Here is a 23,005-nt window from a genome sequence, read left to right on the forward strand (position 1 = left end):
CAAGTTGGTTCTGTTCTATGATGTTCAATAGCATTAAAAGTTACAAGGATTACCAACAGGGTTCAGCACTAGCACTATTATTTCTTTTACATTTATGACAACAGCAAAAGGTGAGTGAGCGTAGCGAACGAACTTCAACCTGGAGGCGAGTGAGCGTAGCGAACGAGCTAACCCGAAGGCAAGTGAGCGTAGCGAACGAGCTAACCTGAAGGAAAGTGAGCGCAGCGAACGAGCTCCAACCTAAAGGTGAGTGAGCGTAGCAAACGAACTTCAAAAAGAACCGAAATTTCTTAAACCATGTCCTCACTCATAACTGCTATAAGCATTTGATACTTATATGCCAACCCCGTACGAAGGACGGGTACTCTGCTAGTATATAGATAAATAATACTATGTCACCTACACTGGTAGTAGATTACTGAAAATTCCCTATTATTTTAGCAACATAATCTAAACTGGCGAAGATATGAGAAAAAAAAGAAAAAACCTGTTCAAACGAACAAATGTAATAGCTAAAGGTATCCCTTTTATTGTGTCTTTCTATTAACTGTTCCTAAGTAATATGATTATTTTTGTAACGTCATCTGAACTGATAAAACGAGTGATAAATAACACTGATCCTATCGCTTCCTATTAAAAACGACCGGTTGTAGCTTTCTTGATGAAGAATAGTAGCTTTTGTGACAAAAATAATGTATTATTTCACCTATTTACGAAGAGCTATGGAACTGTCATGACTATTATGGCAAAGTTAATGGTATTTCCCATCTGTGACATTGTTGATTTATAGATCTGATAGTGATTGGTACCCAAGCAGTCCGAGATACGTTGTCTTCGAAGGATACAGAACTGCATCTTAAGTGTGAATCCAATCTTACTAAGTTTACTGGTATAAAATTTATGCTGATAAAAAAACATAAACGCCAAAAGTTTTCAGAACTACTAGCTCCTTTTCCAATCACAGATTCATTGTACTGCCTGTTGTAGGAAGGAGGTAAAATAATAAATGATCAACTGGAGAAGGAGATAGGAGTTTTTAAAACTCATGATAGAAGTTTCTTAGTATTAATCAATTATATTTCAAAGGAAAGCTAATTGGCTGGTAAGGATTTTTTTAAAAGAACAATAGAGTTCAGCTAGCTTATCTAAGAAAATTATTGTCCGGGGAAGGAAAGTTTCTTCTCTGAAAACTACTCTGAAAAAATCCTACATCAGGACAAAAAGTTTCAGTATCAAGTAAAGTTACTGTATAAGTAGAAGAGTATCAGTGTAAAGTTTTGTTTTCTTTCATTGTGTAACTATTACTCCCTGGAATAATTTTCTCAGATGCTAGTTGAACTCTATTCCTTTGGTATTAATTTAATTACCTAGCAAACAATCCCATTATAAATCAAACTTAGGTAAGCCATTACAATATTCAAACCAATCTATCTAGCTTAATACATACCGCAGCTTCTCCCTCTTTTGGACGAAGGTTGTTGAGGGCGTTCCAGGCTGTGGAGTAGGCAGTGGCGGCTACGTTGATAGCCCCATCCACCAGCGACTGAGGCAGGATCTGGACCGGGTTGGATGTTTGGGCTTGGGTTTGGGTTTCCTCTTCTGGATTGGGAGTTGCAGCGTCTGTCTGAGGTTCTTGCTGCTGCTCCTGTTCAACTTCAGCCGTAGTTGGCACAGTCGCAGCAGGGTTTTCTGGTGCTGTTATATCTGCGTTTTCTGGTGCTGTTATATCTGCAGCCTCAGTCGGAGTAACAGTGGTTTGCGCAGTAGCTGGTGATTGTGTGACTGGTTGCAGAGTCACTGGCAAGGGGTGCGAGGCCAGAGGAGTCATTGTTTGGGGAAGAGGAACAAATGGGTGAAGAGGTACAGGCGGGGGAGGCATCCATGTGTTGTGATAGTTCATAGGAGGGGGGAAAACAACCCCTAGGTTGTTGGCAGGGCGAAGGGGTATTTCGGAAAACACTGGCGAATTGTAGACATTGTGGGGTCTCGCGTGGAGGGGATAGAACATAGGTCTAGGATAATCTGAACCTAGTGGGACCTGGTGCCAAAATCCCAAATGCGGCTGCTGCGATTGTACGAAAGGGGTACGCTGAGGTTCTGGCTGTGCTTCTTCAGGGTTAACAGTCTCAGAAGCAGCTGTATTATCCTCCTTAAGCTCACCTAAGGATACAGATGATTGACATCAATATGAGAGTTTTTGACGTATTTATTACTGTATATTATACCTTGTTATAGCTTTTAAACCGAAAACACTAGAGCTTTGTTGGTACAAGGCTCAGACCCAAACAGCCAATAACTTCATTACACTTCTCAAAAGGTCGGACAAAAATTTCCAACAAAAAGGAACGCAGATGTCCAACAAAAAGGGAATCCCAGGACCCAGACAAAATCTATTAGGTAGAATATTGTTCCATTCTGTGTGACAAATAAACAGTTTATTTCATTTCAATCATGATGTTGCTGTGATAGGAGGTTGTTATCACAAGAAATATTCACGAATTTATTTCAGCAACATATTTTACTCATCGACATACCTTGGGTCCCCTCAGGACTAGTCTGCTCTGTGGTCATGTTTACCATGACAAAGCCACGGTCTGTGTCTTCACCAGTCTCCATGTTTGTGTCCGTGTCTGACTCACTCTCCACCAGGTTCAACTGCTGCACTTTGACAGCTGCTTGCTCCAAATCTGTATCTGCAATAGCCAAACTCAAGGTTAAACCAACTTCTTCACATTAAAAAAATATCAAATGTTTGGTTGTTGTCTTTGGAAGTGTGATTTGCCGAATAATTTTATTTTTTATTTTACTACCTATGTATAATAAAATGACATATGGATATAGATCAAATATGCTTCCTCACCTCTTTATTTAGCCCAGGCAATTTTTTTATGAAAATCTACAGACAGTGGTAAGATTGTCTATTTATTTAGTCATGGAGTCCACGGGCTATGGATTGTGTTATAGTGCACGTAGACAGTACTTGTGGTTAGGTTACAAATTTGAAGTCATATCTTCATGTAATTTACCTGCCAGTTTTGTAACTTTTCGACACTGCCTGGAACTATATCCTCAGCCCAATAGAAACTGAAATTGTAATAGAGTTTGGGAAAATTTGTTTAAGATGACTAGGGGTAGCCAAATGTGAATATTGGCAAGACAGAAACTTGTCAATTGGTGGACACTTTAAGCTTAATCGTTGAAGCAAGAGGACAAAAATTTAGGCCTACAGTAAAAAAAATTATGAGATTTTTCAAAATGATCTAAAAAAAAGCACTTTTAACTCAGTTTCAAAACAAATTACCCTAACAATTGAATTTGTTCCCCTGACTGGCAGATGGGGCAGTCAGGTACTGCACTTTCTTTCGAGTGAGACATCATATATTTGGATGCGTTGCAGTTATGCACTAAGTTAGACTTACCTGCCTGAAGTGTCATCAAGCGTTTCAGCAATTTCTGCCTGTCGCAGACGGGCACAGCACACTGTAAAAATAATGAACATGCTTCAGGAGTAAAATTATAGAACAATTTAAAGTGATCCCCAAACACAGCAAACCTGCAAACAGCTCTAACTTCCATGTACCTGATTGCATGTTGACTAAAAATATTCCCTAAAGGTTGTCAGATTGATTTTCTATTTCAATAACATTAATTTTAAAGAGTACTTATGTGCTGCAGGAAAGGCAGCTAAATTTTAATGGGCTTTCTTTTATTTTATAAGTGATGAATAATGCCAAAAAGAAATCCATATGAAAAATTCTGAATCTCATCAAATGCAAGTGACTTCTGCCAATTGCTCCCGTTGTATATATCACTACCAACTCAGTCCATCATTCCCAATGTCTGCCCATTGCTTCCAACATGTGCTGATTGCTCCTAAGATCTGCCGACTGCAATAAAATGACCTAAAACATTCAGAAATTGCTTGGCCTAACACCGATGCCGGATTATTTAAAATGCTGGACCATCGGATGCCAGATTAGCGGGCTTTTACTGTACAAAGTTTTGCTGATTAGATGGCTGAGCTTCTAACCTGCCTAGCGTTGGTCCTGCTCTCAGTTCGTTGACGGTTTTGTGCGTGCGTCAGCGATGCCAACAGTTCTGCACGGTTGATAGCCGGTATTTGGCAGTTTCTCTCCGGCTGAGGTGCAGATGTGGAGGGAGTGGTGGTTGTGGAGGCTCCGCTCTGAGACTTGCCTGAAACATATAAAGGTTCAAATTACTAACTATGTTTAATATATTATCATATGTACTTTAAAATAATCAGGCAATCTAGGTAAGTGTATCAGGCAGAGCCCGAGGGATCGATGGTGCAGGACATTTCAGATGGTTCAAGGCGTATAAACTTTTGTAGGCCTATAAAATCTTTTTCTTTGTAAAAAATCACTTGATTAACTCATTGTGCCCAACGACATGTAAATAATAATGAGAAGAAAGATATTAATTACTTTTAAATTTCACAAAATGATAAAAAAAACCATGATACCATGGGAGGTAACCTCAGTAAATATTACTAGCAAACGGTAGTATTAAGTGTGTTTACTGCCAAGCTGCACCCCATAAAATCTGTTTTTTTACTATAAATATTATATTTTTAGCAATATTAGAGTCTCAATTTGGTAACAAATCAGTAGGCCTAATATCAGAGTCAGTGTCCTATGAAAAACATTTGAAAAAAGCTCACAGGGTACATCATATTTGTTGACATTAATAAGCGTCAGGGTTTAAAGTTCAGATATAGGTGAACTGTGCAAAAAGTATAGACACTGGGTTAAAATCATCGGATTCTAAAATCAATCATGGAAATACACACTCATCCAATGGTATTTGAAACTATGTAATAATGTTTATAGGCCTGCAGATCAGAAATATATAAGTACCGAAAATTTCTTTAAATTCTGGAGCCGTTTAACCTTAACAGGGATTTTTACAGGATGGTGAGAACAGTTTGTCACCTTTGTTGCTCTCTGCAGCTCGTGCCAAAAGTCTGGCCGCCTTCTGTGCCATCTCTGCCGCAATCTCCGTGGACGCCAGGGTTGCCTGCAGTTGCTCCATCTGCTGTTTCAGTCTTACGTTCGTTTCCTCCTCCACGATTCCAACCATATCGATTGGATTCTCCTCTAGGGGCTTTTTGTTGGTTACTGTCAGGTCTGTAGGTAAGACTGGTTTTATTAAATTAGAAACATATTTCTGGATACCAATTAAAATTGCAAGAAAAAATTAAAAATTAAAGTTTACTAAATTATCTATATAGTCAATTAACTACCGATTACACCAATAGATACACAATGAGATATGCAAGATGACAGTGCATGATTTTTAGTAATTGAGAAACTGAAGATAAATCCTTCCAAAAAACATTCTGCATTCTGTAACTCAGTTTTCTGATGTAGTACAATTGTGATAGTGTTAAAAAAAGGCATAGTTTGTTATTAAAAATTCCCTTTTTTAAGTAATAAGTACACTGTTTGAACATAAGATTTTACATTACACATTAAGAGAACCAAGTAATTTTACTTGTAATATTCAAAATGTGATAGTAAAAAAATACTAGCCTACTTATTTTCTGAAACACTTTTTGGTTTATTTTATCTAGCTGTGTGGCAGAGTAGAAGACCTCCTGTAAGGACCAAGTTGAGGTAGAGAGATCAAGTGAGAAGAGACCTGAGAAGAATGGGAAGAAGGGAGGATGAAGCAGTGGATCGTGCAGTCTGGAGGCAGTGTGTTGGCGAGGCAAAGCACCTCCTTGGGTACCAAGAGCCACGGCAGTAAGTAAGTAAGTGTGGCAGAGTAAACAAAATTGCAACGATAGCATATTTGTATAAAACAACAGTAAAGATTGTGATATGTATTCTTTCAATTGCCATGGCAACCGATCAGTATTTACTTGAGAGCCCTTTCCCCTTTGTTGACTCTTTTTTAAGGCGGTGTTTCGCCCTCAGTAAAAATATCAACACAGCAATGTGCCTACCCCAAACCTGAGTAGGGTTGCTAACTTTGTGTCATAGAGTGCGGGAAAAATGTCAGTAAAACTAGTAAAGTATCACACAGACGCATCATTTTGATTAAAAATATGTAGATAAAAATTAAAGAATTGAAAATTGTTTTCTGTTTGTACCGTTACTTGCAGTATCTCCAACAGAAGATTCAGTGGTCCCAGTTACCGAGACATAATGCCCAAACTCTTGCCACTGAGCGTCAACCAGACGGAATAAATGCCAGTAGGAGATGAACGTAATGCCTCGAGTTTCTGAAAACAAAGTAGCAAAATTGATTTATAATTAATATCTCGCTCCTGACATTTTAAAAACAAAATTCTCTGTATGAATCAATAACTATAAGCTGGCTAATTAAGAACACTTTTTTGTTCTATCGAAAAATAAGCTAACTGTGGTCATAAAATTAACTGTACTCTAAAAAAGAAATTGTATTATGGTTAACACTACAAATAAAAATCAATGGTCTTGGAATAAAAATGTAGGATCATGTCAAAGAGTGAATATCAAGTGGACCTAAATACATCACTTTTCTTCTGACCTAGATAAAAAAAATTTCCACAAAAATTGTCCACGAAGTGTCCACAAAATTTTTGCAGTTTTACAGAAGTTCCCCCATTTTTTTTTTTTTTTAATGAATGTTTGCTTATTTTTAGGCGACTATTGTTTAAAAGTAGGTTGAAGTGGAGGGGCTAAATTTCTTCTCCTGAAACTGTCGAAATTTTGTGAACAGAATATAATAGTTGTATAGTACCATTAGTGATGTGTCAAAACCAAATCTCAAATGTCAAAACCAAATCTCAAATCTCAAAACCATCAAAACTTTGGTAAAGTTTCGGTTTCGAGATTCGATCACCGGGTTTCAAGATTCGATCACCGAGTTTCAAGATTCAAAAGTTTGAAAATTGAAGATTTTGGCAGTTTTATTCTTGAGGCTACTGACATTTTTTGCATTATTTTTATTATCTTTAACACTGTTTTCACACTAGCTGGTAGCAATATAGAAAACACAGTAAATTGTATTCTGAAATTAGAAAGGCATCTTCAAAACCAAAACTAGAACAAATCATGTTTCATAACGATATATTAGCCAATAAATGTTCTAATTAGTCTAATATTCATGTTTATGTTTGTGCCAGGAGTTTAATTTATTTTAATTTCAGAATAAATTATGTCGGTATAGGTTTATCAGTCACATATTATGTCAGTGTCAGGGGTCCTCTTTCAGTTTTGATTTCTTACTTAAACTTTTATTATTACCTGTATTTTTTTCTGTAACCTTAACTTTTGTAACCAGCTAAGTAAAAAGGTTTTGCGTTTAGGTTTTGAGATTTGAGATTCAGGATTTTATTTTTTTAAGTTTCGGTTTCGGTTTTGAGATTCAAAATTTCTCCATTGACTTTGGATACTGCAAATAATCTTCTTAGAATCCTGGAAATAAACTCAAGTCAGATGCAACGTGTGTTCCATGTCCAAATTCACACTAATGCACTTAGTTCACTGGACTGTAGCACTGAGTGCACTAATCATTGTAGGGTATATTTTACAGAATCTATCTTTTATTTCTCCTGCGACTGCAGCAAAATCGTGAGTTTTCTATCACACAATTACAGAAGCTTTCTGCGGTGCAATGATATCAAAAGAATAAAAGCTTGGTTTGAAAATTACCCAATCCGAGCTTGACCCAAATTATTTCCGGCACAAACCAATTTTCCCGAGACACACACTTTTGTTATGTTTATTTTAAGAAACATAAGAAGGTTGCAACATTTGTTAGTAATAATACTCACTTGGAGCCCTGAACTTGGCCACAATGTTGCAAGTCTCATTTGGTTGCAAAGGAGTCAACTTGAGAACAAGATCCTTGGGCTCAAGCCCAGGAGAGCTGTAAGTGTGACGCAGTGCAACCTGGAAAATAAAATACCAATATATCAGCATCAGAATGATTTCCTTTATGTGTTTTTAACATCATCAGCTTTCAAATACATTCCTCTAATAGTCTAAGAAATAAGTACCGGTTACCAAATAAATTTATCACTTTTCAAGACCAACATGATAACTGTACTGTACTTTCCTTCAGAATTATCTATTTCTCCCTTTATTACTTACTAATTTTCACTTCATAATCACATTCATTTGTCATATTCAATAGAAAATCAAATCAAATTCTTTCAGCACTTTTTCACTTTTGTTACCATCAATAAAATAATCAGCAATAGTCAATCAAAAGTAAAAAAGGTAGTCCCAGTACTTGCACAAGTGCATTTTTGTCCATTTCTGCCCCTTCCACTGACTTTTAATTTAAATTTTAACTACAGAGTTTTATTGTATTTGTAAAGTTAAAGTTATATATTTTGCCCAGCTCATAGATCTTTTGTAAAAGTGTGTTTGATGTAGCATATGTTTTTTGTAGAATAAATATTTATTCCTTTATTCATGATTTACTGTAATGTGCTGAAACTTACATTGTTCAGGGACACGGTGCCATCGTTGACGATGGTCCAGGTGTGAGAAAACATCTCCGAGGCAGTCACAGGCTGGTCGATCTTCGTAGTCTCCTGGGTCGCGATGGCGCTGAAGATCATTGGCTGGGACATTTGGTAGCCCAGGAACTTTGACGGAGTCATCTTCTGATTGACCTTGTCCATCAGTTTTTTCCTCTTCATCTCTAGTTTTTCCAATCTCTGATCGATCTTTGATTCGATCAGTTTATCCTTCTTCTCAAGCTTCTTCTGGCTGTGATGCATCAGCTTGGTTTTCCTAGAGCTGAATCAAATAGTGGGAATGTTTATATTAGGTTAATATTTACACAAGACATTATTTACACTTAATATTGATGTTTTATGTAATTAAATACCAAATTTTAAACATTTCGGTAGAGGCTCAAAGGATCCTCACTCTGGCATCCTTAACTGAGCATTCCTCATCACAGGACAACTGTTTAATAAATCATATAGTAAAAACATGCCACCTATGATCCTGCTCCTCCTGGCAGGTGGTGTGCATTATGTCTTGATACAGCAATTTGTTTATGTGTTGTGTGTGATTGTATTTCACGGAAACAATAGTTATTTGTGCAACTAGTGAGAAAAGTGAGCAATTGACTCACTCGAGAGAAATCCTTACTCACGAGCCGTAGGCGAGTTTGGGATTGGTTCGTGAACTTTTAATATAACATTTAATGTGAAGTGACAAATACAACAGTACAACAGCTGACCAGCTGATTTACAGCCAGTGCTGCCAACGTATTTCGCGCGCATACGGCGTTGCCTGCATGTTACGCGCTCACTATTTCGTGCCTTCACGTTGAAAATCTGGAGTGAGACAAAGTAATTAGAGTGAGACAATGTTAACATTGTCTCACTGATGAGCGAATTGGCCACTTTGCTTTCTCAAATCAGTGAGAGAACATGTACATTGTTAGGTAACTGTAGGAAAAAGAAATTATTGTAATTTTTTTTTTCCAAGTTTTGTTGTATTTTTGTTCAGGTTAGCAGCAACATAGGACCGTGAGATCCTAAGTTCGTCTTAATAAAGAAGAATTTTCATTTTACTTAGATTAATTGTTTTTTATGTAAGGTAAATATGTTTACGCAATGCATTTTTTTCCCCTAATAAACTTCCACCAATGTTTCAGCGGAGCTTGAGAAAATCCCTGCAATCTACCATCATAATTATTTATTTATCTTGTAACCATTTAAATGATAGTGTTTTTTTAACTCATGACATCAGATGTTTTATACGATCATTGTAGTATGAATGTGGAGACCAATAAGAAGCTGTGATTGATTAACTTACTTCTTCTCTGGAGGACAGAGAAAATCAGAATCTTCTTCATATTCTGTTTCCTTGGAGTCTACTTCCATTCGGCTACTGTCCCTGCTGCCGCTGGCTTTAAACACATATGTGTTGATGTTGGATGAACCAGCCTGTGCTCCTTCTGCACCTCTGAGTTCAGACAGAATTTCTCTCTTCACCTCTGCTATGAATTGTTGTTTGAATTTCTGTAACCCAATGATAACATTTGTAAAGATAGTACAGAATCAAGAGACCTGTGATTTACCAGCTAATCAAATCAGTCAGGCAGTCTTCTTATGAACTGTAATAGATGAAACCTTTGACTATTGATAGAGATTACATCCTCCAAAGTTGTCGTCAGTTTTTTAATCAAAATGGACTAAGTTGAATCCAGCCACTCACAGATTGTGCTGATGTAACCAACTGATTTCTGTTGAATACGCCAAATTTTTACCATATCTGTGATTCTGTAGACAGACAGATTCTGGCGTTTTTACAGTAACCAGCTGGTTTATGAAACTATAGTGATATTTTCCAGAAGCTTGTAGAAGCGCTGTGACAATGTGATGCTCATTGCCTACACACGTAATCGAAATTCACCGCTTCTGTTATAATTTCCAGAGTTCACAGCCACATTGGTAATCATATCTTATGATTGCAGCAAAGTTTGTGATGATTACACATTCGTGGCAACGTCTGTGATAATTTTTCACGATATCGCACATCCGTAATCTTTCGACCGCGGCAACGTTGTGATAATTTCTTACAATAGATACAATGTCTGTTATCATTTCTTACGGCCGCAGCAACATCCGTGATTCGTGATGGTTTCCCAAAATCGTGATTTTCAATGACGCAAAAAAAGATTCATCGGTGATTTCTGGTGGATTTTTTCTGTGATTTATCAAAAATTAAAATTTCTCGATTCTTTACAAAAATTATATAAGTTTAATGGAATTTTTCCCGGTCATAAAATTTTGTTTTCCCAGTTTCCAGGTTGGCCGGACACCCTGTCTTTTGAAAGTACACAAATTAAGGAATGGAATTCACTTAAAAGATATAAAGTACCAGCATATCCTGTGGGTCCCGAATGGGTTTCTCAGAGACTGTTTTGGGCGTCTTCGCGGAGGACTCTCTGTTTGCATGTCTCTGGCTATTCGAGAACTGCACCTTCTTCCTTCCTTCCTAGAAATCAACCGAGACATAGATAAACAACATGGACTCGAGACCTAATTAGGCCTAAACATGTCAATTAGATTAATATACCAAAGTCCGGCTTATCAGAACTAATTGTAACTAATAACTTATTATTTGTATATTCATTTGGACCTATTCTTCGTCCGTAACTACATAAATTTCAGAAAAACATTGCATTTTTAAGAATAGAAAATAAGTTCACATTTATTCTAAACTTAGTCACGGTTTTATAATCTATTTAAGTAATGTGAAAATTTTATTCTAACTCTTCACATCACAATATTAAATTCCACTGTAAAAAGAAGGTTTGTGACGGATTAACTTATTATAAGGCATTACATAAAATTCATGATATAAAAAAGCCCAGATTCCGCTAGATCAAAAATCTGCCTCGCACACCTCTATTTTAAGATAATTGTTTTGTAACCTTTAAATAGTCAGTCTATGGCATAGTTATAAATAATAAATCCAAGATTAATTATTGAATAATTGATTTCAAGGGAATGTCTTGTAGATAATGTTAGTTATCCAAAATTAAATCCGCAAATAAGTAGGGTTTTACCGAACCTAACAGCCTTGTTCCAACACATAGGTACATCAACACTATAGAAACATTACTAGTATCCATTTGCGTTTTTACTTACTGGTGGTGTGGGAGCTTGTGTGTTCGAGTTCAAGATGAGCCGCATAAGCATTCCACGAGAGCAACGCTTCTTGGCTATCTGAAAGTTGAGACGACCAAATTCACAATAGATTCAACTGGTACATGTTAAGAGCATTGCTATTTATAACACAAATCACAAACAGAAAAAAAGCTTAAACCAAATATTAAAAGACATTACAGGAATTTTCTAACTGTATTAAAAATGTTTACCACTTTACTTTATTATTGCTCAAAATTCATTCAAATGATTGTGATTAAAGTGACATATGCTATTAGTTCATTATAAAAACATATGTATCCCTAAAAAAAAAAAACCATAAACTTATTTAGTTGTACTCAATTTAAGAATAAGTTAAAGATAGAAATAAAAAACATATTAATCAATGTAAAACCCTCATTTGGACGTAAGAATATCTTGAAAATATGTATAGTATCGATTTATATTAAGGCAGGCTATAAGAATAGGCTATAGAATAAAGATACAGTAGACCCCCTCTTAACCGACCTCGTATTAACCGAAAATCGGATTATCCGCCTTCGATCGTAAAATAATACAGTTTGTTTTAACCGACCTTGCTTTGAGAGCAGCTCGTTTTAACCGCCGCTTTCTAGGAATCTCGGCATTTCCGCTCCCTCGCTGGGCGATGAGAACCAAACCATATGCTTATCTCCACAGGATATGACTAAGAATAAGTTATTTTGTGTTGATCACAAAAAATATAGCACAGCCTGTCGTCAGTTTGTCATCATCGTTCGTAGCTCGAGCGCATCTGATCTGTTTGTTATCTGTGAGGCAATTTTATAACATCATAAAGTGTGTTACGATTTTGAGAACTGATTATCTTATCGCTGGAGTAAACAAACAAAGCAACTTAAAGGGATGGCAGGGAAGGGGGGTTAACAACTCCAAGGTCAAGATAGTTTTTCTGCCTCGAGCCTCCAGTGAGAGGCTATAAATAAACGTCCTGTCTTGTAACAAAATGGTTGCTTGTATCTTTAATTTTGACAAAAGGTTCTGTACCTCATTACGATGGATTTGTAAAGCATCAATTAATAAATTACAGTACTAAAGTTATTAAAATAGGAATTTTATTGACTCTTGCCTAATATTATAATATATTCCACTGAAAGTAGGCCTATTTGACTTAACCGTGTTTTGTGTTTATTTGTGACTTTTCTATCAATAGGAAAAAGGAGATAAGAGTAGTTTATTTGATAAATAATGCAATTATGATTCCAAAATAATGATTATATAATTCCAAATGAATAGCACTTCATTATGTTATGATTTTAGGGATTGTCCGTTTTATCCAACCTTTTGAGTTATCCGACCTAGGTCCGGTCCCATTAGGGTCGGTTAAGAGGGGGTCTACTGTATTCTGATATCAAATCAAAATGATGGCTGCAAAAGAATAAAAGAATCATTTCCCTAACCATCACCAGTGCAATTCTAGCCTCTGAAAAAATTCTTTCAAGTTTTAACATAAAAAACCATTTTAAAAGTCTTTGGAATGAACATATTAAATTCACTATCAAAATTGACATATGATATAGACTCTGTAATAGGTACATACTAAGACATGCATGAGAGTTTTAATAGTTTTTTTTAGAAACAACATTTTTTTAGCAAGCCGTGACAGCTTTTGGAACCTAGTGGTCTCTGCAGTGATATGCGAAGACAGTGAAGTTTTGGTACAAGTCACATTGCTAAGCTGGGAACTGCAGTTATAAGTTAGTGCAGACCAAGTCTCAGAAGCGGACAATTAGGCTTATCAGCCAAATATGATAGGTATTCTATCTAAGTAACTTTTAATGATTCTTTAGGTGTTCTTATCTAGACAATAGTGTGAAACAATTTAACAATGTGAGGTTATCTCCGTGCAAGACAAGGGGGCTCTTGTGATAATAACCATTCTAGCTTACCTTTGCAAACTCTTGAAACTCCTCTTCTGTATCAATTGAAATCTGCAAGCAACAAAGTTTTTAAAACGTGTATATTAGTGATTCTATTAATAAACTAGTAGGCCTTGCATAACTTAGTTTGAAACAGTAATAAATTTTATTCATTTCAATCAGTTGATTTGTGTGACGGTTTAAAATTAATAAACGTAATAGATCAAAAGTAAACATTGTAATTTAATAAAAATTACATGTCTCATTGTCGAAGGAAATTTCTGATTTAAAGCTGATTATTATTACATCCATAACATAAAACTCTCTTGTAAATAAGGCCATTGATAAGAATATGTTAGTCCTGATGATGGTAATATCGGTGCTTATATAGACCTAATTATTGACAAATCACAATAATGCTTGTAATTACACAGTGTTGATTCATCTGGTTGGTGACCTGTATTCAGGCGTAGGCCCAACAGTATTTTGCTATTACTTTAGGCCAGCCACACACTGATGCAGCATTTCACCTGAAGCAAGTGTTGCGAGGCAAAATGTTTCACTGGGTACGATCGCCCCATGTATTTCAATAGGAGGCCGCACACTGATCAAGCAAACGTTGCGAGGCGCCTCGCAACGCCTTGACAATAGACAATAGACAAAATCTTTATTGAAATATTCCTAGAGAACATTCATGTGTCAGGTACATAAAATGTACAGTATGTACATAAACTATTACAGTCATTTGCAATTACAATTAGAATTTTTTTTTCTTTTTTTTTCATGGTAGCTTATTGTTTAAGAGTTCATCCTCAGAGTAGAACGGCCGGTCCATAAGCCATGTTGTCAGGTGCTTCTTGAACAGATTGGGTTGTTCTCTCTTAAGGTGCTCTGGTAGGTTGTTAAAGTACAGAGCACCTTTGTAGGATGGTTTCTTCTCGTACAGACTCAGATGGTGTTGTGGGAGGGAAAAATTGGCGGCATGTTGTGTGTTGTGCTGGTCTATGTCTCTGTGTCTTGGCTGGGCTGTTTTAGTGGTGTGGATAATGACTTCTCTTTTGTAGAGTGAAATTGATGTGAGAATTTTAAGGTTCTTGAAGGCTTCTCGGCAACTGTCTCTATAGTTTAGGTCGGCAAGGCATCTAATTGCTCTTTTTTGCTTTAGGAGTACTCTTTCCAGGTTGCCTTTTGATGTTCCACCCCAAGTCGCAATGCCATATCTGAGTTTATGGGAATGCGTCAGAGATTGTTTTTTGGGTTTCAGAGTCTGTGTATATTGGTCTAGCTGGGTTTCTATCTGCGACAGGCTTATTTTGTTCAAGTTCTTTAACTTTGTTAAGGAGCTGTTTGATGTTTGTTTCATATCTAAGAATAGTTTCAGTACTCTCCTTGTCATGCTCCTTGAACATTTTTTCTAGGCCATATCTCATTTGTTTCTCCTTTATCAGTGCTTTATCTAGTTCATCTGTTTTTTCAATGAGTTACATTTGAATAGGATGTTTTCCTTTTCAATAATGCATTCCTCTAGTTGCTGTTGGTACCTATATTAAGGAATGGTCTTTGGAGTTTTTCAATTCCTTTATTTCATTTTCTAGGATAATGTACTTGTTTGTCATAGTTACTAAGTTTTGTTTGAGTTCTTTATTCTCCGTTAGTAGTGTGCTGCCAACCTCGGATGCTAAAGATAGTGATGTTTCAAGGTCAGCTGATTCTATGTCACTTAGGCCCCTATTACACTAGGTAGCCTGGCGACGTCGCCAGCGGCAGTAGCTGGCGACGCACTGGCCACCAAACCTATAACCAGTTGAGTAGCCAGTTGAGTAGCCAGAATTTTACCGCCTTGGCGCCGTTGTTGTGAGTGCTTGTCTTGCACTTGTACTTGTTATGAGCGGTGTTTACAGTGAATAATGAGTGATTATAAGTATCTTCTCCTTCTGTTACTTCTGAAGAAAAGGAGGCTAAGGAAGAGAAAAATGCACGTTCATCCAATGCTTAGTGCAAGAGAATCAAAAGGGTTATATTACACCCTTTTTTATGAGCTCTGTGCGGACAATACAAAATTTGTCAATTATTTTCGTATGTCACAATCCAGTTTCTTCGAGTTGTTAGGTCTCATAAAGGATGATATAACTGGAACTGATACTGCATTGAGAAGATGTATTACACCCGAGGAGAAGCTTGTAGTCACTTTAAGGTAAGTCTCCTTGTTAAATAAAAATTGAAATTGTATAACAACATAGTTAAGGGGAACCTCCTCCTCCAAAAGTTAATTTAGTAAATTTGTTGTGATTTAGTGTTTTTGGTTCCAATACATTGTAAATATTCTTAAAATTGTGTCTGCAAAATATCAAGCAATTCCGAGCATTATTTCTAACATTTTAGGATGTTTTCATGGAATCGCGTGCTTCGCGAAAAGTTGGTGTTTCTTGCGAATCTATGGAAAAACAATATTAATAAAAAAATAAAGAATATATATATATATATATTATGTATATTAATATTTTATTTTTATTTTTTTTCACTCGAAATTGTAACCACTTCATTTTGATAGTATTTAGAAACTTGTCACGCATGGAAATCCAACTACAAGCAACACTAATATTTTTGTTTTGAGTATAAAATGTTTTTTAACTTAAAAAAATTACATTTGTTCAAACGATTGAGTTATTTTTGTATGAGCTATGATAGTTTCCATGGGTCAAAAGTTTCTTTATTTCATGTAGAATATAACAAAATAAAAATTGTTTAATTAGTTGAAAAATATAAAAGTTATTCAAAATCTAAAATGTCATAAATATAATACAAAATAACAAGAAAATCGCTCATAAAAATTTTGGGCACACGAATGGGACACAAATAATTGAACAACAATTGTATTAAACAATATTTATTACATGAGGTATGTTATGTTAAATAAAACACATTTTCTCAATGACCTATTCTAAAAAAATGTGTTCAAAAATTTAAGAAAATTTGTGTAACAAGAAAAAATTAAAACACTATCCTTTAGTTATGTTTCAATTGTTATCACTAAACAACAAATATTCACTCAACTCTGAAACATGAGGTATGTTATGTTAAATAAAACACATTTTCTCAATGAACTATTCTAAAAAAATGTTTTCCAAAATTTAAGAAAATTTGTGTAACAAAAAAAAATGAAAACACTATCCTTTAGTTATGTTTCAATTGTTATCACTAAACAACAAATATTCACTTAACTCTGAAACATGAGGTATGTTATGTTAAATAAAACACATTTTCTCAATGAACTATTCTAAATGAACTACATATCATTACTTAATTCAGCGAGTGTGTAAAGTAAAATAGTTGTTGTATAATGTTTGTGTAATTACTGTATTTAATTTTCTTTGGCATTAGATTAGGTTGATTATGAATGAAGGTTTATGCAAATAAACTGAACATTAAACTAACAAAATAACTCCGTACGGTAATACAAAATCAAAACTATACAACATTATTTTACTTTACAATCTCACTGAATAACGTAACCAGTACTTACTGAGGACATTTTTTTCAGCCACCTCCCGCTCTTCGAAGTCAGGTATGAAGGTGCACAAAATTTCATTCCACGCACTCAATTTCACATGTTTGTTGCTGTAATCCTCAATAGCACAGTTCCAAATAGAAGGGCGTTTTTCAATTTCACTGATAAAGTCTTCAGTGTTCCACTTGTCGGCCAACTTCTGGCACTTTTTCGTGAGCTCCTCTTCCTTTTTCTTATCTTTCTTTTGTTCTCCTTTCGGAGCTTCTTCTTTTTTCTTCCTATCTTCGATCCTAGTCCCTTCGACTGAATCAGATGTAGACATTCTGAAGTGAACAATTCAACAACAATTGAACAACACAAGAGAACTCAACACAACAGTGTGCAAGTACCCCGTGAACTGACCGAGTGGCGACGTGATCCTGGCGACCTAGTGTAATAAGCTCCATATGCTACAACGCAGCGTCGCCAATATGGGTAGCCAGTGGCTACCACAGTGGCGACGGGGCTCGGTAGCCAGTCGGTCGCCAAAGTGTGGCTGCGTCGCTGGCTACCCTCGTGTAATAACATCCATAAGAATCAATGCCCCATGACAAGCTGAGTAGCCAGTTTGGTCGCTGGCGACGTCGCCAGGCTACCTAGTGTAATAGGGGCCTTAGGTTACTAATTCTTTGCTCTAGTTCGTCTACACTGGGGTTTTGGACTTTGGTGTCTTCGGTACATGAAGTACATTTCCAGTTTTGTATCTCTAGGTTCGTAAGCGTTTTCAGTTTTTTATCTGTCCAGTTCAGGCATTTGGAGTGATACCATTGATTGCACTCTCCGGTACACAGAATGCCTTTGTGTTTTACCCCTATGTTGCATATTCCGCATGGATATTTTGACATGATTTAAGGTGGTTTCTGATTGTCACTTTTTTAGGGGGGTTTAGTTTTTGGTGGTTGTGAAATAAATTTCTTCTTGGTTTGGTCAAATTGTTTAAGTGTTTTTTATCAGGAATATTATGTCAATTGATAACATATGTGCAGTCTTGCATTAGTGATTTGAAAGCACAGCTCAGCTCATGTTGGCATTGGTCAGTTGTTAGCAGTATTTTGAGTGGGTTAGCAAAGATGGAATGTGCTGATTGTGCTCTGTCAGCATTGCTTGTCACCAGCTCTCACAGTTTTAATTGGTTTATTCTAGTTCTGTAAATAGCCTAGTGTATTATTCATAAATATCTTAGGCCTAGAGTTTTTCAGTTTATACTGTCAGAAGATTATACAAATTTATTTTGGTGCTTTATTCAATATTTTAAAGATGAGAGCAAGGTATGTTGGTGAGTTGTAAGCCCTTGTGCAGCAAATTTGTTTTCAGATTGAATCTACTCTTTAGTTATGTAGGTCTTAGTTTCTCATGATTTTTGTGTACTTACGGTTGATGAGTACAGTTTTGTGTGAAGTTATGTAGGTAATTTGTTGGTTTTACCACTTAATTCACTTAAATAATGGGGAGCACTAGTACAGTTGGTGATGAGTGTCCGCCATCTTGGATGTTCTTACATCAAATGTTCTTGAAACATTTGAGCAGTTGCTCGACGAATAGACAGCACGATGTTTGATGTTTCAAGGGGCAAAATGTTCTGCGCATGCGCCAAATCCCTTATAACTAGAATAGGCTTAGTGGCTCTCAAAATTCAATTGGCCTTTTGTTGTTTAAAAAATAACTAACTCTTATTTGAAGTTCCATTAAAACTTGACAATTATATTTTGTATTTCCATTGAACAATATTGTTGTTTAATTTTTCTTGCTACCACTTTGATAGTCATACAGCCCATGCAAAGTAGTAAAATAATTAAGAAATTACCAAGAATACTCAGTCCATTATTTAACCATCACGCCATTATCTAATAGTTTTTTACGGTATAACTTACAGTATTTAAACCCTTTCAAATTAATTAGAATAGCAATTATTCGACAATAGTTGTAAAATTTCCCTGGATCTGATTTCATTTCTGAGAGAAAATCCTTAATGTCCATCATCAGATTGATTGTGTAAACCCAATGTTTTCTTTCTATTTAGTCCAAAATTTTGCAAAAACAAACTGACTGATGTTTAAACAATACTGTAGTAGAGGACCAGAGAAAAAAGTGTTTATTTTTTCTTATTTTTGCTTGAAACCAAATGCTGAATTGCTTGAAACTTCCGCTCACTGGAGAAGCAAAGAAAAAAAAAACGCTTCCAAGCAAATCGTTGTGCATCATTTTGCTTCAGGTGAATTGCTGGATCATGTGATACTAAAGCCTTAGAAAATAGATCCTTGTCTTAAAAAATCACAATAGACAATAAGATTTTTAATGATTATGAAAACAATATAATCTATAAAATGTACTAATGCATAGTTTCTGAAATATAAAATGCACTTACAACATCATTCTCATCGTCAATGTACTGCACTGTAAACGGCTCTGCCATACACATTCCCTGAAACACAAGGTAAAGTTTTAGATACGATAGTGTATGAGAGTACAAAAATCCTCTAATACGACCTACTTGCATATATATGCGTAAATAATTACCACTTGCAACAAACAACTGCAAACTCAAATACAAATACAGTACATATAGGCTAAACAAAAACATCTGGTTAGTAAGAGTGTAAATCTGCAAAACCTAGAAGCCATTCATGAATCTCAAAACTAATTGGGCCCTATTACACTTGGTCACCAGGCGACGTCACACTGTACAGGCAGCCAGCCTCAACACCAGAAGTCACCAGGAGTGAGACCAACCCCCAAAGTTCCTCAACTCCAGTATCTACAATCATACATTCAGAGCTGTCACCTCGTTGAAGGACAAAGTGCTCTGTTATCCGCGTCTTACCTCTTCAGTTTAAAAAATGTCCAGTGAACAAACATTAGTGAATAAACAAGGAAGAGATGCAGGGAAAGGGAAAAGGGAAGACGACTCAGTGAAAGGAAGCCAGTCTAGTGTAAAATATAGTGGCGAAAAAGATACCACTACATTTTCCTTGGTGGTGCACGTGCATTTTTCTTGCTCGTCTTCTCCTTTTCCTCAACAAAAGAGCAATAAGTAGCATTTCTTCATATTTTTCCGATTACGTCCACTCACTACACTGGCAACAATCTAAAAATACAGTGGTGACGCAACAGCGGTGACTGTGTGTAATATGTGCCATTTGATTCAATACTCAGCGACAAATCTTGGTTACTCGTCTGGTCACGGGGCAGAGTCACCGGTCAGTCACCAAAGGCTGGTGACGCAACCGGTGACTCTAGTGTAATAGGTGCCGTAAGAACCAGTGCCCGCCCACCAACCAGTGCCCGCCCACCAACCAGTCAGGTCACCGGTGACGTCTCCTGGTGACCAAGATTTGTCGCTGGGCATTGAATCAAATGGCACATATTACACACAGTCACCGGTGTTGCGTCACCACTGTATTTTCGTGTTCAGATTGTTGCCAGTGTAGTGGGTGGACGTACTGAATGGAAAAATATGAAGAAATGCTAATTATTGCTCGTTTGTTGAGGAAAAGGAGGAGACGAGCAAGGAAAATGTACGTGCACCCCCAAGGAAAATTTAGTGGTATCTTTTTCACCACTACATTTTACACTAGACTGGCTTACTTTTACTAAGTCTTCTTCCCCTTTTCCTTTCCCTGCATCTCTTCCCCGTTTATTCAATAATGTTTGTTCACTGGACATTTTTTAAACTGAAGAGACGCGGATAACAGAGTACTTTGTCCTTCAACGAGGTGACAGCGCTGAATGCATACGTAGACACTGGAGTGGAGGAATTTTGAGGGTTGGTGTCACTCCTGGTGACATCTCAGGTGTTGAGCCTGGCTGCCCATACAGTAACACCAATGACGTCGCCTGGTGACCAAGTGTAATAGGGCCCATAGAGTTAAAATTTCTAAGTTGATATGTAAAACTTAACAATAAGATCATTGATAGATGGTATACAAAAAGCACTCTCCTCCAAAAAGCCAACTATTGAGAGGCAAAGTCTGGTTATTTATCAGCACTTATGGTATAAATCCAAGACTTGAATAATAATTAACATCTAAACATTTAACTTCATATTTTGTTGTGGTGTTTCCGGACCAATTGATTGACAAATAAATAAAAGGTTAAAATACCTGCTTGTCGCCTTGTGGTCCTAGTATACTAATATAAAATACTAAGACCACAAGGCAACAAGCAGGTATTTTAACCTTTTATTTATTTATTAAACATTTAAATTTAGTTTAGGAAAACAAAAATGCATTAATTACCAAGTTATACAGAATAGTTTTTGCATAAACAAAATTGTTATGAGTTAGATTAAAATTAATATTAAGATTGAAACATAGTGCCTACTGAGCTTATCTTATCAAGTTTTCTGTTATCAAGGCATTCTGATCAAATGGACACTCAATACACCAGAATTGCAAACAACTTCTGTCTATGGCTCATAATGACAAACAAACTATGAATGGCAATATAATAACATAAAAAATCAACTTGACTAATATAATACTGTAATGCCAGTCTAAGTAACGAGGCCTTTTAATGACGATAGGCCTATTTTTTTATTTTTTTAAATACATAAAATGTGTTGAAGTTGTTAGTTGATATTTCTACACTTAGTGCAGGTTAACTTTTACACAGAGACGGTAAAATTTGAGTTTCAGCAACGTTGTTTCATTATGACTATCATTAAAAAACAAGCTATGATTCTATGAGTTTATTGTTTTTCATTGCACAAACCAACTTTGGAATAGTAGGGTACATATTTTGCAATGGCTTACCCAGTGTTTTAATTGGACAAAAACAGTCTGAAGATAACATAAACTAACAACTAGGATCATAATCTGTACTTTACCTTACCTACTGTTATAATTTCTAATAGACTGCATTTGAATTACCAGCTGATCATATGATCTTTCTTCTTATTGATTACTATTGTTTATGTTTAGTTTCTATTCTATGTTAATGGAATAATACACTTTTTTATCTGATTTATCTTTTATTATGTTATAAAGAGTTACAACAGTTTTGGCGACGAGGTAAAAGTATAAATTTGTTTATTCATACATTAATGACCAGTTACATTTTTTTTTTCAATTACCTTTTCTTCAAATAACATGTTAATAACTACACCTCAGGCTTAGGAACATTCAAGTTACAACAACAAAATGAACTCAGAACAATTTGACAAATTCATAGAAGGCCAGAAACAACAAATGGATCTTCTATTTCTGTTGTTTGAGAAACTAGAACAAAAAATGAAAGATAACACACCAGATCCAACTGCTCAATTTGAAAGTTACAACTCAGAAAAAGAAAGATTTTCAGCCTATATTGAACGATTTGAAAACTATCTCAGCATGAAGAATGTGTCAAACAAAACTAAAAAAGCTCAAATTCTATGTGCATCAATCGGTTCTATCCATTACAACAACTTAGTTGCATTCAAAGGACCTACAAAGAAAATCAAAGACTTGGAATATGAACAGCTAGTTGAAGCCTTTGGCGAAATGCTATCGCCTAAAAAGAATACTGTAGTGTCGCAGCATTACTTTTTCTCCACTTACCAATCAGAAAGTGAAAACATACCTGACTATGTTGCAAGTTTGCAAAAACGACTTGCTGACTGTGAATTTTACATAAAATGTGAATGCAGAGAAAACATTTCAACAGCTCACATTTTCTTAAGGGCTCAATTCATTAGGGGCATTCGTGATAATAGCATTCGAGAACAACTTTTCAAAGGAAAGGAAGAGAACTTTGATGAAATAGTCAGGAGAGCTATAGCTCTTGAAGCAGCCCAAATCCAGTGCAAGGAACTTTCAAACATTTCAAAACCTCTGATCCCTAGTTCTTCAGTGCCAGATATAATGAAAATTCAGAAGACCACTAGACACGATCATCCATCCACTCGGAAATCATCATCATCATCATCAACATCAT

General features: G+C 36.0%; 1 protein-coding gene across 1 annotated transcript in view; it reads right to left on the bottom strand.

The window, feature by feature from the left end:
* Window positions 1-23,005, bottom strand: part of LOC128994311 (uncharacterized) — a 34,504-nt gene that overhangs the window by 2,972 nt on the left and 8,527 nt on the right. The window contains exons 2-14 of the mRNA XM_054418752.1: window positions 19,458-19,514; window positions 13,576-13,617; window positions 11,633-11,710; window positions 10,860-10,976; window positions 9,792-9,997; window positions 8,459-8,759; window positions 7,784-7,901; window positions 6,116-6,247; window positions 4,953-5,147; window positions 4,031-4,194; window positions 3,420-3,480; window positions 2,535-2,693; window positions 1,448-2,160 (exon numbers count right to left, since the gene is read on the bottom strand). Of these exons, the coding sequence (XP_054274727.1) occupies window positions 1,448-2,160; window positions 2,535-2,693; window positions 3,420-3,480; window positions 4,031-4,194; window positions 4,953-5,147; window positions 6,116-6,247; window positions 7,784-7,901; window positions 8,459-8,759; window positions 9,792-9,997; window positions 10,860-10,976; window positions 11,633-11,710; window positions 13,576-13,617; window positions 19,458-19,514 (2,343 nt within the window). The remainder of the gene's footprint in view (window positions 1-1,447; window positions 2,161-2,534; window positions 2,694-3,419; window positions 3,481-4,030; window positions 4,195-4,952; window positions 5,148-6,115; window positions 6,248-7,783; window positions 7,902-8,458; window positions 8,760-9,791; window positions 9,998-10,859; window positions 10,977-11,632; window positions 11,711-13,575; window positions 13,618-19,457; window positions 19,515-23,005) is intronic.

Source organism: Macrosteles quadrilineatus, unplaced genomic scaffold (genome assembly GCF_028750875.1).
Source record: "Macrosteles quadrilineatus isolate MER2022 unplaced genomic scaffold, UCM_ALF_1.0 Scaffold_5__1_contigs__length_97177068, whole genome shotgun sequence".
Lineage (NCBI taxonomy): Eukaryota > Metazoa > Arthropoda > Insecta > Hemiptera > Cicadellidae > Macrosteles > Macrosteles quadrilineatus.